Here is a 16,662-nt window from a genome sequence, read left to right on the forward strand (position 1 = left end):
CCGGTCGTAAATACAGCTCGTGCTAAAGGCTCGTGCTAAAGGTGCGTGAGATTTCCTCAACAGACCTTCTGCCAAGGAGAAACGGATGGGAAGGGGGGGTTGGCTGCTCTCTGGCCTCACCACACAGATGACGTGTGTGGGACGCGGCTCACGCGGTTGGCGCAACGTGAGGTCGAAGTCGTTCTCTGGAGAGCAGTGGCCGAACGCTGCCCCAGGGCGTGCTTCACAGTCAAGGATGGGGAGAGTGAGATGTCTTGGGGGAGGGACGTGCTGGCACGTGACCTGCACGTGACCTGTTCTGTGACCTCTGGCTGCACACGTGACCTCGAACTGACCACGTGTAGCATGAGGACAGCACCCAGGCTCAATGCCAGACTTCGCCTCATGCCCGACAGTGATGAGAGGATCATCTATCACTACACCATGCATGCTTGAGCATTGTGTGTGTGTGTGTGTGTGTGTGTGTGTGTGTGTGTGTGTGTGTGTGTGTGTGTGTGTGTGTGTGTGCGTGCGTGCGTGTGTGTGTGTGTGTGTGTGTGTGTGTGGTGCAAGATGCCCAGATCCTCGAAGGCAGAGTCACTGGCACTACTCAGGTCACCAGCCGTGTTATAATTATATACATTTCAGTTGAATCTCATTAATCACTCTACCACAGTATAATTTGACCCAGATTGTGTTTTCTGAACTCTTCCAATATTTGTACAGTAGGGTAATAGAGTAAGGAACTAAGATCGGAACCTATAACTATTTTATGACATACAAATTTATACTACACAGGTGTGGTGGAGAAACTTGTGCACTGTTTACACATCACAGGCTTAGCAGTGGACAATATTATAGTGTCTCCAGTACGCCACACTGCACACGTGTTGACCTGGTTTAGCACTGGAAGCCAGTGTCAACACAAGCATCTTATTCCTATTTAATATACCAACTCACAGGACAAACTGAGAATCATCTCTATTTTTCAAAATCAGTATAAATACTATGTACAGACATGTTGGACTGCTTAGGAAGTGTATATTCTCTGTATTAATATACAACACGTGAAAATCTATAAAACTAACTCAGAACAGAAACTGAAAATCTCACTTCCTCCAAGACCTTTTAGGAGTTTCAGGGAGAATAGGAAGACCTTGCAAACAGTATATGGGGCTGATTGATGTCAACAGCATTCAAGGTGGCTGGAATGCACTAAGAGGGAGACTGAAATGAGCAGAGCCACCACACTGACCACCACACTGACCAACACCCTGACCACCACACTGACCACCACACTGACCACCACCCTGACCATCACACTGACCACCACACTGACCATCACACTGACCATCACACTAACCATCACACTAACCATCACACTAACCACCACACTGACCAACACCCTGACCACCACACTGACCACCACACGGACCACCACACTGACCACCACACGGACCATCACACTGACCACCACACTGACCATCACACTGACCACCACACTGACCACCACACTGACCATCACACTGACCATCACACTGACCACCACACTGACCAACACCCTGACCACCACACTAACCACCACCCTGACCATCACACTAACCATCACACTGACCACCACCCTGACCAACACCCTGACCACCACCCTGACCATCACACTGACCACCACACTAACCATCACACTGACCACCACACTGACCATCACACTGACCAACACCCTGACCACCACACTGACCACCACACTAACCATCACACTGACCACCACCCTGACCATCACACTGACCACCACACTAACCATCACACTGACCACCACACTGACCATCACACTGACCACCACACTGACCATCACACTGACCAACACCCTGACCACCACACTGACCACCACACTAACCATCACACTGACCACCACCCTGACCATCACACTGACCATCACACTGACCACCACACTGACCACCACCCTGACCATCACACTGACCACCACCCTGACCACCACACTGACCATCACACTGACCATCACACTGACCACCACACTGACCAACACCCTGACCATCACACTGACCACCATACTGACCACCACACTAACCATCACACTGACCACCATACTGACCACCACACTAACCATCACACTGACCACCACACTGACCATCACACTGACCACCACACTGACCAACACCCTGACCACCACCCTGACCACCACACTAACCATCACACTAACCATCACACTGACCACCACACTGACCATCACACTGACCACCACACTAACCACCACACTGACCATCACACTGACCACCACACTGACCACCACACTAACCATCACACTAACCATCACACTGACCGTCACACTGACCACTGAGTGTGGGGTGGGAAGTGAAGATATTGTGGGCAGAATGTGTGGGGAAACGGACATTTACTACACTTTGAGGAACTAACCCCATCTTCCACAGTTTCCTGGTTTAAACTGTGTTCATTGCTGGGCCCAGGGCCCTGGGCATGATCTGGTTTGGTATCACAATGACACATGACAGTCCTGGGCTGCAGTCTTCATGTCTCCTCTGGCTTGTGTCAAAGAGCATGTCCCGGTTTGAATAGGACGAGAGCGGACCACTTAGCCCTGACCAGTGATGTGCATGACTGCAGGTAAAAAACCCCACACCTGACGCTAAAGGCTGAAGTCAATACCAGCAGCCCAGAGATAATCAGACAAGGCGATGGAAGACATGGCCGTGAAGAAGTCGATCCACTTGAACCTGCCGCTGGTGACATGACTGCTCTGCTGGAAGAGTTTCAAATGACTTCCAGGGCGCCAAAAGGGTCTCGGGAGTTCTTGGTTCCTCTGAGCTTCTCTGAGAACCAGACTTCATTTTGACAGAGTGCACAAAGCCAAATCATTCTATTACTCCTGCCAATTCAATTATCTTCAATTCTCTCTCTCTCTCTGTCACACACACACAGCCACGCACACACACACATACACACACGCATGCATGCACACACACACACTTGCACACAGACACAAGCACGCACACACCTTCCCGAGCCCTTCCAGAAACCTTTAGCTATGTTCCCATACACCGATCACAGAACGCACCTAGCAGTGCCATACTGTTCAGCTATGCCAAGATTAAACAAACACATCTGGCCCCGTTCTCCGGCCGGACGGAAAAGGAATACAATTCCCACAGATATTGTACTCATTGAGACCCAGTGTTGCTCATGTGATCGCGTCTGGGAAACGGGGGGGGCTTTTGAAGCCCTTGAAGAGGACCACTGCACCACGCCCGAGCGTTGGGATAAAGCGCAAGGGGTCTGGAATAAAAGCAGCTGTAAAACTCCCCAGTCTCGTAAGTGGCCTGACCCCTCACCCCTCACCCCTCACCCCCCACCCCGCTCCACTCCCCGAGGACTCGCCAGGGGAACCAGAGCAGGGGTAACAGAATGTAACATCAACAAAAGCATTGGATTCCTCTAGTGGCCTGAAACAAAACATGTATCTGTACAACATGAGAGAGACGGTTCCTTAGAGGACAAAAGAGAAAGAGCTGTCAGAAATCGAATTCCCCTTTTTGCTGTTAGTGTTTTCATATTAGTAAACACACTGAAAACCAGTATGAACAATCTGGTACAGCAGAACTTGGAGGATGTGTCCATGAGTTCTGGCTTTGCTCCTTGAATGTAGCACATAGACACAGCCAGTTGTGGCTGGTTACCTCTGTTTTATTCTTACATAATCATTTAACAGAAAACTCACATTCTCTATATTTTAATATGTGTGCTATATATATATATACATAATTATATATAAACAAAATTGAGTATAAAATGTTACTGCTAAAAATGTTAGTATATGCAAGTGCTCTCTCTAAAATGACAGTTTCATAATTGCATTTTGCATTTTCTTTCACTGAGCAGCAATGATTTACCGTGTGCTTCGGCACTGAAAGCAGGCCCTCATTTATCATGTGCTGTATGAGGAGATTACACTGGAAGACAAACGGTCAACATCCCTGATCAAACCGCGGCGATTAAAAAAACAGATGCCCCGAAATCCGAGCGATGACTGACGGCCCCTCGGAGACGAGTCTGCATACCGTCCCGCCGAGTCCGTTCATTACATTCCACCATTGGAGAGGAATCCTGTTCGGAGCTGAAGATGTCTGCGTAGGGCGCAGACCAACACCCGCCACGTCTTAAAGCAGCGCGGGCTGTGCCGTGGTGCCCACGTGAACCGCTACGACGTGCTGCAGACAGGGACCTCGCTCACTCATCGCTCCGTTTGGCAAGCGCGTTCTGATAAAGTCACTTCCTCTCGTTTTAGGCTAATCTGAGCGCAGCTTTCGAAGACCTCAGAGCTGCTCCGACATTTAAAACGATTCTATTGTGCTGAATCGTCAGCGCAACTTTACCACGCATTCAGTGGTAGTCTTCGGTCTATTTCCGTCACGTGATGACAACATATTGAAGTGTGACTTGCTCACACATCGGATCAAGGCACCTTACTCAAGAAGGGCATTGCTACGAGGGGGGAGAGCAAGTGTGAAGTGTCGACACGGTCAGATCAGCCACTTACCTCCGCCTTTCTTGGGCGTCCTCTGCTCACGGAGGATGAGTTACACGAGACGACTCCCTGCTCGTCACATTCCTCCCAGTCTGGCCCTACAGCTGTGCTGTCCTCGTTGAGGGACCGGTTGCCCACCGCCGCCCACACTGCCGACCTCTGCAATGACAACAGGACCGCGGTCAGCGCGGAGCACAAGGCATGCACGGCCCCATGGGAGATGGCTCGGCCTGGGTCAGGACGGCACTCAGAAGAGGAAGTCGGCTCCGGGGTCAGCGAAAGGGCAAAAATGGACCAATATGAGCCAAAGAGCGGATTAAAGAAAAAAATAAACAAGTGACCCTTGATAGATAAGAGATCATCACAGAAGGAAGATCGAGAGCTGAAATTAAGACCTTGCCAGAGGAGATCGTATAGGAGGGCATGCCGCCCCCCTTACTGAAGCTGGGTACAGACAGACGTCTAGGCAGATGTTGAGACAGCCGTCCAGACAGCCGTCCAGACAGCCTGGACACGTGTGCCGCTCCGACCGCCTCAAACAGGCAAAAGGGCACAAGCAGGACAGCACAGCTCACCAATTGAAGAACAGGCACTCGGTCAGGCACTCAGAGGGAACGAAAAGCCAGTTTTATTTCCTCCTGTGAGCTAGGGTTTTGGTGTGGATGCATTTCAAGTGTCATAAGGGAGGTTTTTTTTTTTTACAAGCAGCACTGAAAGTTCCCAGTGGGGAGCTTCCAACACAATGACCCTCTGTCTTAGTCCCAGCTATGCTTTGCAGCCTTCAGTACGTTGTCTGCGCCCGACGTAGCTCATCGTAAAACGCACGCCATGAGTCTACACGCAGTGGCCTCATCTGAAACACAGGGACGTACAAGAGCCTCCTGCATTGTGACTTTGGCGGATCAAAGAAACCACGACGTAGCACTGTAGACATTGTCCCGAGGGACCGACACCAGTAAAGCGGCCACATTTCACGCGGCTCCGCTTATGAAATATATCCAGGGGTTACTGTCGAAAACATGAAAGTGCACGAAGTATGTAGAACACATGTCTGTGTCTGGGCTGGTAAGTCACACGCATTCTCTTAAGGCTACTTGGGTAGAAGTGCTGTGGACCACCTGTCGGACTGTGGCTAGGCAATGCACCAGTACAATCTTCATTCTACTCCAGTAACTGATTTACGTTCAAGCAAGCATGGCCTCCATAGGAACAGTGTACTGTTCCTTTGGGTTTGTTTTTACAGTTAATATGGAAAGGCTTTAAATCAATAACTGTACGTGCAATCACACAAATGACCACAAACCCGGGTTTTGATTAAAGGTGATGAATGTTTAAACGATTCTATCTAAAGGGCCAACAGACTGAAACACACTGAAGCAATCAGCTACAACTCTGTACAGTACGACCGGAATATAATGAAGGAATTCTGTACAGCCAGGATGCAGTGACTGAGTGCTCAGTTGGGCTTGTGTTTCCGGAGAACATTTGAGCGTTTGTGCACACATACGGCTGACGTGCGTCACCACAGCGTGATGACTCATGGGCTCAAACAGCTGGAATAGTCACTCGATGATAATTTGATTAACATCAAAAAGTGGGTAACGTTCGCATGTCGGAGTTCCCCTATCTGGGGATAAACCACTAATGTAATTCAAAAATGCAATTTATCCTAATGCACGCCTCAAAATGATTCAATTTCTCTAAAAGGAATATAGAGACAGGACCAGAGATTGCTGCTAGATTCGAATATATTGAGGCATCGTTCAATCCCATGAAATCTTCTGAAACATATTTATTAATGCTTCATTGTGTTATAGTAAAACATGTAGAATAAAGAAGTGAAATAGACTGTGTGCTCACCTGCTTAGTGCGTCTGTCGTTGGTGGGCTGTCTCCGACGCGTGCACGGCGTGTCTGAGGGGGATGAGGCAGCGTTGATGGCTTCCTCGATGTCCAGATTGAGCTGGTCCAGCTTCTTCATGAGGTGACTCATGGACTCCGACCATGGAGACAGAAGCACCAGAGGAGACTCCTACAGCACGAAAGCAGAGCTCGTAAACCTCTGTAAAACTTTTAGGACTGAAACACCTTCACTTTTAATAAGGCATATTTTCTGAAAACACTAGAAACACATCCAAACAAAAGACAAGTGATGAAACCATGTATTAAAATCATCAATATGTGGTTTGATGGAAGGATATTTGCCCATTTGTATATGCTGTTATTCTCTTAGCTTTCTTTGTCTAGGTTATTTGAGCAGAGAGTTTTTAGGAAGGTCAAAGCATGTTGTGAACGTACACTTAGTCATGCACTGGTGAGGAACACTAGAGAAACATGAGAGCGCCCTGAACCTTGTGGACCAAAACAAACACGGAGGAGCTGACTGCCATGTGGCCTCTTCAGAGCCTGTGGGCATTCCTGCCCTCGCTGTCTTCACTGCTCCCGGACACCCCCACCGATGCGCATAAATAAACCGCCCCATCCAGCACAGATGCATCACTTGAATTTAGGAATCTGAGGATCCCAGACCTATAAAATAGCAGCCACTACTTAAGTCACAGGGCCATAAATCATCATGGCCGCTGGCTTCTCAAACAGGAAATGAAGCAGAGGAGAAAGAAGTGGAAGGAACAGTAGGAAGACTTCAGGGTAAGGGTGTTAGCGGTGAATCTATGCTATTACAGGCAGGACTGCTTGGGCATTTCTTGGAACTGGGGGGTGGTTGGGGTGGGGATGGGGGGGGGGGGGGGGGTTTGCTTTGAGTGAGCGAACTTACATGAGCCCCGGGGCAAGAGCTCTCAGCCTATCAAAGCTGCCTCTCATCCAAACACAATCCTGCTATTGATGGGTGTCATGCCAAAGTGGAATGTGCATTTATAAGTGGCGGACAGGCTACAAGACTCTGCTGGAGGGCTTGAGACTACATGTCCACAAGTTCCCATAGAAGGGGGAGATGTTAAGACCGATCGGCAGGACACGGACGCAAAACTAAGCCAAACACAGGCTGTTGGCTCTCCGTCCACCATAACTCACATACAATATTAAGCACTTCATGGGGTGTAGATCACTTACATATGCATTCATGAAATGAAAATCATTGGGCAGGACACAGGATGAGTGGGAATGATAGCAATGTGGGTTATGGCATCATGGTCCTGTCTCTCATGCATGACTTCTACGACTGCCGGTCTGTTTTCCTCACCCGGGGCAGTGCTGGGTTTGTGGTCATGAAAGCCCGTTCTAGCGCATGGTGCGGGCAGCCTGTGATCACTCTCCGAGGCTCAGACATTTGACCTTCAGGGAGAAAGTGGCTGGAATTGACACCAGCAGAAAAGGACACATGCTGGCAGAATCCCAGAGGGACCTCTGGACTTTCAGGGTGGTCCAGGGGCAAAGACAGCGCAGGGAGGCTAGATCTGTCCTCTCAGGACATAAACGTTACTCTGTCTTGCTTCTCTGACCATCAAGGATCTTGACTTTGAGCAAAGAATAGGCATGTTCATACTGGCCAAATCTGGTCCTTGGTTAAGGCTTAACAAACTCTTGACGACTAGCGATTTATGTCATTTAGAAGTATTAAGAAAAGACTGTTGCACGAGGTCACTTGGCAGACCCGTGCCATAGACCCATATGTCTTTCTCTCACAGGGACCAAGCTCATTAAAAGATCTGTTTTCAGTCTTGCAATCTGTTTTCTATTACACAAAGCACTGCTCTGAATATTAGCATGATTAGCACATAGCTTGTGGGGGAGGCAGACATTCGACCTAATGCAGAGAAAACACACAGTGTTGTGCCATATTTCCAAGGTTTTCCACACACTCGGGGCAAAACAGAGGAACACGGGCGAAAAATGCCACATGAACCGATTCTCGGAATGTGTGCGTTCCTTGTGTGGAATGACTGGAATCCCAGAATCGCTCCATCGTCTTTGAGTGGAGACAGTAGTCTTGATTCATCTCAACTCCCTATTCAGTACTGTCAGTTGGGAAACATACATTCGCCATGGCAACTGGGCCAGCGTGAGGGAACCCTCCAGATCAAGTCATCATTGTGGTCCTCCGAAGTGGACAGAATGGGAGAGGGCTATAACTGTATCGCTGCAAATTGGCCACGCTGGCAACCACAGTGCTGGCTCTTTGACATGTAAATGAGGAGTTAAGTGGTTGGCTATGGCACTGCTCTGGGCGGACTGCCATGGCTATACCACCCACAGAGAGAGCCAGGACAACATTATGGAGGTGCAAGGGTGTAGCACAGAAAAGGCCACCACCCACCACATGCTTGGTTAACTGCATCTTCTCTGGGTCACATCAAATTTACAGAGGGTGGAGGATTCTTTTTTTGTGTGTGTGCATGTGTTTTATTTTCACTGCTTAAAGGAATCTACAAATACTCCGAATGTGTCTGAGGAGATCGTACGAAGGTCAGATGGTTTGAAAACGATCATATCTCGGAGGGGCAGTTTTGCGTGGTGAGGAATGTTTGGAAATGGTGCCCTCAGATGGCGATCACGCAGTGCTACATGCACAACCTTTTGATTCAAAGCCACAGGAGCCAAAATTCATACATAATGCAAAATAAAATACCAACGAAAGCGCTGACCTTTTGAATGTCATTCATGCACGTTGCATCTTTTGCAACCTCCGAAGGTTAAGATCTGCACACACATGCTCTTCTAAAAGCCCCTTTACTGAGGGGGTGAATCATGCTGGTATTTGTTCAGTAGGCGCAAACGAGACAAGGTCAGTGTTGGAGAAAGGTAGAACATTCCTTCACACGTTCACCCTAAATCATGGGTGAACAGAAAGAGAGGGTAAACAGAGAGAACAGAGTCCGCCACTCAACTCGGGCACAGGACATACAAATAAAGACCCTCAGATGAACTCTCGGGTTAGGGTTAGGGCTTCTTCATAGAATATGTGCGGTTTTCAAATAATGGGCCCGTTTCAATGCTCTTCAAAACTACTTTGTGGAGCCGTTTTAGACCAGCACAGCCATTCAGTGGAAAGCGAAGCGAAAAGAGAACTGTGCAGTCGTTTCTTTTATAAGATTTATTATTCAAAAAAACATTTCATGTTTGTTTTTTTATTTTTTTACAAAAATCAAGCAATGATTGAATGGTTGATGTCTTGCAATAAAAACAACGAACACAGACTCCACCTGATCCCAGCTGATATTACACTGATATCACCTGATATTGTCCTTGATAAATACACATAACCTTAAGATGCCAGTTCATCCTTGTAATCACTGTCAGGTGGTGTCAGATGAATGACAACAACTGAAAAGCAGATTACAGGTTGTTGCTGTTTGTTTTTCTTTTTTTCCCCACACATGAATTGCAATTCAGCATTTGTGCTACAGATTGCTTACACCGACATTTCGTTCCACTAATGAGCTCGTTAATTCAGTACTGCAAACACACAGCTTAATCATAAAAGATTTGTTACCGAGGGAGCATCCAAAGTTTCTGATAAACCTGTCAGAGCCATAAGTGTCCGTGCACTTATTCATTATGTGTATTTACATGCAGGCTGTGGGGTTTTTTTTTTTTTTTTTAACGAGAGTAAAATAAACAACGCTTTGCTCCCCAAACAAAGTTCACAGTGTGTTACGGAACAAAAACTCTGTTTTGAAGGCTGAGTTAAAAGTTTTGAGAGCAACGACCTGAAGCCAGAGGAATGTACAAAACCAACTGATACACCAGAACCTTTGAGCAACAGATCTGGTGTATTGTGCCACACAGACGCACTAACACTCGATTTCAAACAAACCCTTTTCTTAACAACATATTTACTTTAGGGTTTGCGAGTTCTTCTCAAAAAGCCTGGGGGAGGCTGAACATGAAATAAAGTGACATATCCCACTGATAGCTGGGGGGGGGGGGGGGGGGAGTAGCACCACTGGCATCACTGAAAAAGCAGTTCTGCACAAAATGTCTGAAAGGTACTGTAGTGTATTTCTGTTTCCTTTATGTCAGCTTCAAGCAAAAAAACTTGACGACTGAGTGGAATTAACTTGCCTAATTTAATTTTGCACTGGATTCCTTGTGCGCAGGGGCGATTTTAGGATCTGGTCTTTAGGGGTGCCCAGCCCCCAGTGCTCACAGAGGCACAATACCAAAGTATTGCGCAGGTGCAGAGCAAGGTTTTTGCATAATATAATATTTTTAAAATGTGTTGAGCCAGGGGGTGCTGAGCAACTTCACGGTGGTGCTCTAGCACCACTAAAAATACCCTAGCCTCGCCCCTGCTTGTGCGTGTGTACAGGATCTCCAGAGATCTCCCTGAACCATGCACTGGGTCACGCACGCGCTGCACTATATTCACAAACATCCAGATGATGCCACTAAACTGGCCTGTGAAAACAGGCAGAATGGGGTCATAGGTCAGCCAAGGGGTCAGGAAATTAAGCTATAAATAACAAAGGGCTACGTTCTGCTAAACAGACCCTTCTGCTTGACAAGGGAGAGATGGAGGTAAAAAGACAGGGAGTTTATAAATTCCTACTGGGTGGAGGTGAAGGTAACGTTGCACCCAAAGTCCTGTTTACTCTGTAACACCTCCATCAGCATGTGAACATCTGAGAGAGTTAGACTGCTGCTGGTAGAAAGCTTGTACATTGATTGATCAAATAAAAAAGTGAGATGCGTGTCGTCTTGTGCACGCCAGTACGGTAATGTATTAAAAGAAAGAATTCTCATGAGCACGCACATGGGCCAATCTATCTACATGGATCACACACACAGGACTAAAATCACACTGCACAGAACTAAAATCACACTGCACAGGACTAAATTCACACTGCATAGGACTAAAATCACACACACAGAACTAAAATCACACCCACAGAACTAAAATAACTCTGCACAGGACTAAAATCACACTGCATAGGACTAAAATCACACGCACCGAACTAAAATCTCACTGCACAGGACTACAATCATATGCACAGAACTAAAATCACATGAACTGGACTAAAATCACACTGCACAGGACTAAATTCACACTGCACAGGACTAAAATCACACACACAGAACTAAAATCACACACACAGGACTATAATCACACACACAGGACTATAATCACACACAGGACTAAAACAGCTGGCCTCACCTCTCTGCTGCAGCCTTCTTCTTCAGCCTCGTAGCCGGTTGTGTCTGTTGAGCTGGCATACGTGATGCTTGAGCCCACCTCCCCCACGTCTCCTCCTCCACCGACGTCCCCTGTCCCACCTGCTCCTCTCCTGTGTCTGAAACCAGGGAGGATCTCCCCACACTGGGATGACTCTGAGAAGACATTGTCATCATCATCATCATCATCATCATCCCCTTCAGACGAAGGTTCACTGGAGGCAGAGCTCCGCCCACCATTCCCATGGTGACCCGGAGAGCTGCCGTAATCGGCGAAGGTGATGGAGCCGGGTTTGTGATTGACGATGCGGGGAAGATCTGCTCCATCGTGGGTGGAGAGCAGAGCAGACGTGGGGCGGAGGGGAAGGTTGGAGCCCAGCGGCACAGGAGCAGAGCAAGAGGGATCTAACTGGGAGCTCATCACCAAGGCAGGAACTGGGACATTACTGGGAATACGGGTGTCCACAGCATGTCCGCATCCGTTGACGGCCCACTCGTCTGAGACGAACTCAAAACGGTTGTTCTCTTGTGGCCATCCCTTGAGGTCAATGCCATGATATCCTTCAGGATCAAGTTCATATTTGCTGTTCACAGAAGATATTCCATGGTCTTCCAATGCTTTCCTAATCACAGTTGTCCCAGTTTCATAGACATCTTCTGAAGCACAGGCATTTACGGACCGAAGAGCATAAATACCACCAGCATTGCAGTCTAACATCTCTGAGGACTGTGGCTCTGGGCCTTGGCTAAACTCTTTCTTGCCACATAATTCTTTCAACAGACCACACTTCACATTTTCTTGGTTTTGCCGTACTGCAACAGCACCATTGCTAACAGGCGTGTTCTGGGGCAGCCCGTGTCCTTCAGAGGGATCTGCTGCAGGTATTCTGGAGGGCAGTGCCCCTGCTGACGGCTTCCCTTCCCACGTCACCACAGGTTGAGCTTCCATGTCTTTATCTAGTGTAGTGTGGCCTTAGTCACACGGTATCCCCAGTAGAGTCTTGGTCTGAAGCCAGGCTCTGCTGTGTTGGCCATGGTTAAACATTTCGGCTGGTTCACCCAAATGCAGCCGAATGCAGTAATCTTCAGCAAAGTTTCACCTGCAATAAACAACAGGTAATCATAATCAATTGTTTCAGGTAACAACAATAGAAGTGAAATTTTTCCAGTATTTTATTCACGTTTTCAAAAACAAATGTTTAGATTAGATTAGATTAATCTCTAGATTAGATTTTATTGCTCTCAGATATTTAAGGCATGAATGATTTCAACATTTCTGAACTTGAAGTAATTTATCATTACACTGACTACACCACTTTTGGAATGTTATTATGACCAAAAAAACCCTGTTCTGGAGGTGGAGAAAGAATTTAAACCATCTGAATGGTTACACTGCAAAGTGCAAACTGCTGTTTTGAACGCTACCTCACAGATGTAGGGAGGTAACATTCTGCAGCTCAGATAAACTGACCTCAGACGCACACCAAGCAGAGGACCAAATCGTCCTTAATGCAAAATAGAACATTTCAAAACCATCATCACTTCGTCTTGACTTTCAACATTTCACGTTTCAACGTTTCTTCGTTCACTTTATTCAGTGAAGAAGCTGAAACCATGAGAACAATAAGAGTGAATTAACCAAGCAGTCACAGCACTTATTAATATAACACACAGGAGGCATGCTGCAAAAAGGTTAAATCATTTGGATGTATTTGTCCTATAAGAAAAGAAGTCTTGAGCGATATACGCCATTCGCTGACTCGTGAATTTTGATAAGAGATACGGAACATGAGAGGGGAGAGGAGCACAGCTCCAGAGCTGAACATCTGTCTGCAGTCGGCGTGTTCAAGTCTGGATCTGTTTCAGGCACGACGGCAGTGACATCAGCTGCAGGAGGAATCCGGATGCTCTTCCCCCATTGGCTGATTTACAGCACGCCAGTCCATTCATCAGAGCGGCTAAACGACTCCGGCCAAGCTGTGGTTAGTGGGTCTACTAACCCCCTCATTAAAGCTTATTGACCCCCCCCCCCCCCCCCCCCCAACAAAACATACATTCACATTCCGGTGTGACACCTTGGCTACGGCACGTCACCTGAGCAGCTATTGGGGAGGGGGGGGGGGTGTAAACTGGGAGGATGTTATACATCAAGAGCATGACAGGATAAAGCAGACACACAATAATCTGTTGTTGATGCCCCAGGCAACAGGGGCACAGGAGAATAGAGGACTGTGTCATCCATCTGTATACACTCAGCCAACATGTCATTACGTTTTATACATGTACAATTACAGACTGTTGTCTCACATGGCTTCTGAGCCAACCATTCAGGCGAGCATACATGCCTGGTCAGTCTGTGATCACAGGACCACTGGTGAGCAGATGGTGTTTGTATGGAGGGAAAGCTCTCGACAATAATACCCACATGGTAGTGACACGGTTGTACCTGTTGAGCTGATCTTTTCGAAGATTCGGCGTGCGAGAGAACCGCAATCTGTTTGTCGTTAAACTATAAAAATATTGCAACAACTCATCCGCCCCTGTCAGATTCCAGAGCGATGTTTCATGGCTGGAGTGTTTGATCATGCTCATCCCTACATAAAGGGGATTCTCCACCATCCTCCTCTGCTCCCACCCAGGTCATGATCCCTCTCTCCATCCCTCTCTCCATCCCTCTCTCCATCCCTCTCTCCATCCCTCTCTCTCGCCCTCCACCTCTGCAGGGGCAGCTATGAGAACAGGACAGCTGTTGTGGTTGACCGTGGCCAGCTCTTATCAAGCATGTTGCTTCATACATACACACACCAGCACGCTTGCATGCATACGCGTGCGCACACACACACACACACACACACACACACAAAGTCTTTTGGAATTGACAGAGGAAAACACACACCCCGGGGCTTTGACCTTCAGGAGCTGATAAGAAGAGTAGCCCAATCATCAAGCAAGGTCAGGTGCTCACTCCCCCATGAGCCATTCCTGCATGTGTGTGTGTGTGTGTGTGTGTGTGTGTGTGTGTGTGTGTGTGTGTGTGTGTGTGTGCAAGCATGTGCTCAGACACATGCTCGGACACAAATTAGCTGAGCTAGAAAATTGGGGATCATCTCAGTCTTGCTTAGTTACAGAGTGCACTAAACCACCATGGAACATGGAGACCATCGTAGAGAAGATTTCTTCTCCCAAAGGAACTAGGCTTCTCCTCCACAGGCCGGAGGGCTGTAAGACCGATCAGACCGAGTCAATGCAGCTCTTCCTTGCAGATCTCTAAGTCCGCAGTGAAAGGGGGCCTCCTCATTTACAGCCACAGAAAGAGCAGAACAAGCCAGACGCTCCCTGAATGTCATTCACACGTTACACAGGAAGCCCCATTTAACACAGATTACTGCAGGGAATGTTCCGTTTCTCTGCTTTTGATTCTGCAAATCCCTGACCTGATCACATGTAGTAATATGGAATCCTATTTCAATTACAACCGTCATAACTTGAATCAAAGCGTGCATTTGATAAATATATGTCCTTCCTGACAGAACAGAACTAAGTTTGAATTGTGTAACAGTACGTGCAGTATGATTTTTATCCCCTCTTGAAAGTTACTTCACTTGAAAGCTACTTCGCACATGTTTGTAATCAGTGTGAGGTAGTTCCAGTATTTCTCTCACTCCATGACAAAAGAAGAAACAGTTAAATTTAGTTTAATAATGAAACAAACTGTGGCAAAAACGTGCATGGCAGTAAGATGAAAGACCCGCTGAACTCTGCCATACGCGTACATCTCCCTACCACCTGTTACCAGCAGAACTGAAAAAGAAGTTTCACTGAAATTTGACAACTTTCACAGCTCACCTCTCACCTGAAGTGTAGTTCAGAGTGCAGTGTAGTCCAGTGGCTTTCAGAACAATACTGATGAGTTGCCCAGGTGAACAGACTCCGTGGTCTCTTCCTCTCTCTCTCTCTCTCTCTCTCTCTCTCCCTCTACGGTTCTTTCTAGCTGTCTTCCCCTTTCTCTGTCCTACTCGTCTTGGCTGTCTCTCACTCTCTCTCTCTCTCTCTCACACTCTCTCTCTCTAAGACTGTGCCAGACCACAAGCGCACTGTCATCACAGATTCCCAAGAACTGCCACAAGCAACAAGACGCACAGGCGCGTAGTGACTAAAACGTGCAGTTAAGGGGGCGCGGGTGCGAGAAGTGAACGCGCACGAATATGTGTGTGTGTGTGTGTTTGATGGTGAATGGGAGGAGTCTGGGTTCAGAGAAGAAAGAGAGTGAGAAAGGGGGAGAGAGAGGGAGAAAGAGATAGATACTGTTATGTAAACAAGCAGTGCACGCTACATATTTGGATGTAAATGAAGCACTCTGACTATAGCGGTGCGGAGCAGAACCCCATCACACTGGGCTCGTGCTCCAATCAGCTGAGCGGGACACGGTGCTGGCCTTACAAAGCCGCACAAATACTGTACTTCCTGCTCACACGAAACCCCTTCTCCTCTGTGGGAGTAGTAGAGCAACTCAGTAGGTCACACTCCTGTTTGAAATGCATTCTGTGAAAGGGGGGGGAGGGGGGGACGAGAACGTAGAGAGTGCTCCCACTCCCAAACGACAGGGTTGTTACTGCATAGGCTGACGTGTGGATTCTGGCAGATTTCACGGCCAGAGTAACTGCTCATACTGTAAACAAACTCACATTTGTCAGTTTGAGGGGTCGGTTTTTGCATTGTAGCTATTTCCGTCAGTAAGATGCTCCCTCATAGGACTTTCAGTGGTCTGAGAGCGCTTGACTAATTCAGTGTTATATTATGTTCTACGTACCAGAAAACAGTTTTGTATAATTCATTCAACTGTTTCACATTTCACACACTATGCTGCTGTCCTTAACCCACAGTCTGAAAGCAACGTGGACTTTAAAATGGACTCAGAATGGTGACAACCAACAACTTCTCAGTGTGATAGAGAGAAAATATGAGAATAGAGTGCACTATCAAAACAGAGTAGCA

General features: G+C 47.4%; 1 protein-coding gene across 2 annotated transcripts in view; it reads right to left on the reverse strand.

Moving 5' to 3' along the window:
• stard13b (StAR related lipid transfer domain containing 13b) overlaps positions 1-15,858 on the reverse strand; it is a 60,556-nt gene extending 44,698 nt beyond the window's left edge. The window contains exons 1-4 of one of the 2 annotated variants that reach the window (XM_076977038.1): positions 15,521-15,858; positions 11,651-12,767; positions 6,395-6,565; positions 4,547-4,693 (exon numbers count right to left, since the gene is read on the reverse strand). In XM_076977038.1, the coding sequence (XP_076833153.1) occupies positions 4,547-4,693; positions 6,395-6,565; positions 11,651-12,616 (1,284 nt within the window). In that variant the 5' untranslated portion in view covers positions 12,617-12,767; positions 15,521-15,858. Of the gene's footprint in view, positions 1-4,546; positions 4,694-6,394; positions 6,566-11,650; positions 12,768-15,513 lie in introns of both variants that reach the window. The other variant, XM_076977037.1, reaches the window with a different exon arrangement.
• Positions 15,859-16,662: the final 804 nt, after the last annotated feature.

Source organism: Brachyhypopomus gauderio, chromosome 16 (assembly GCF_052324685.1).
Source record: "Brachyhypopomus gauderio isolate BG-103 chromosome 16, BGAUD_0.2, whole genome shotgun sequence".
In the NCBI taxonomy this organism is placed as follows: Eukaryota; Metazoa; Chordata; class Actinopteri; order Gymnotiformes; family Hypopomidae; genus Brachyhypopomus; species Brachyhypopomus gauderio.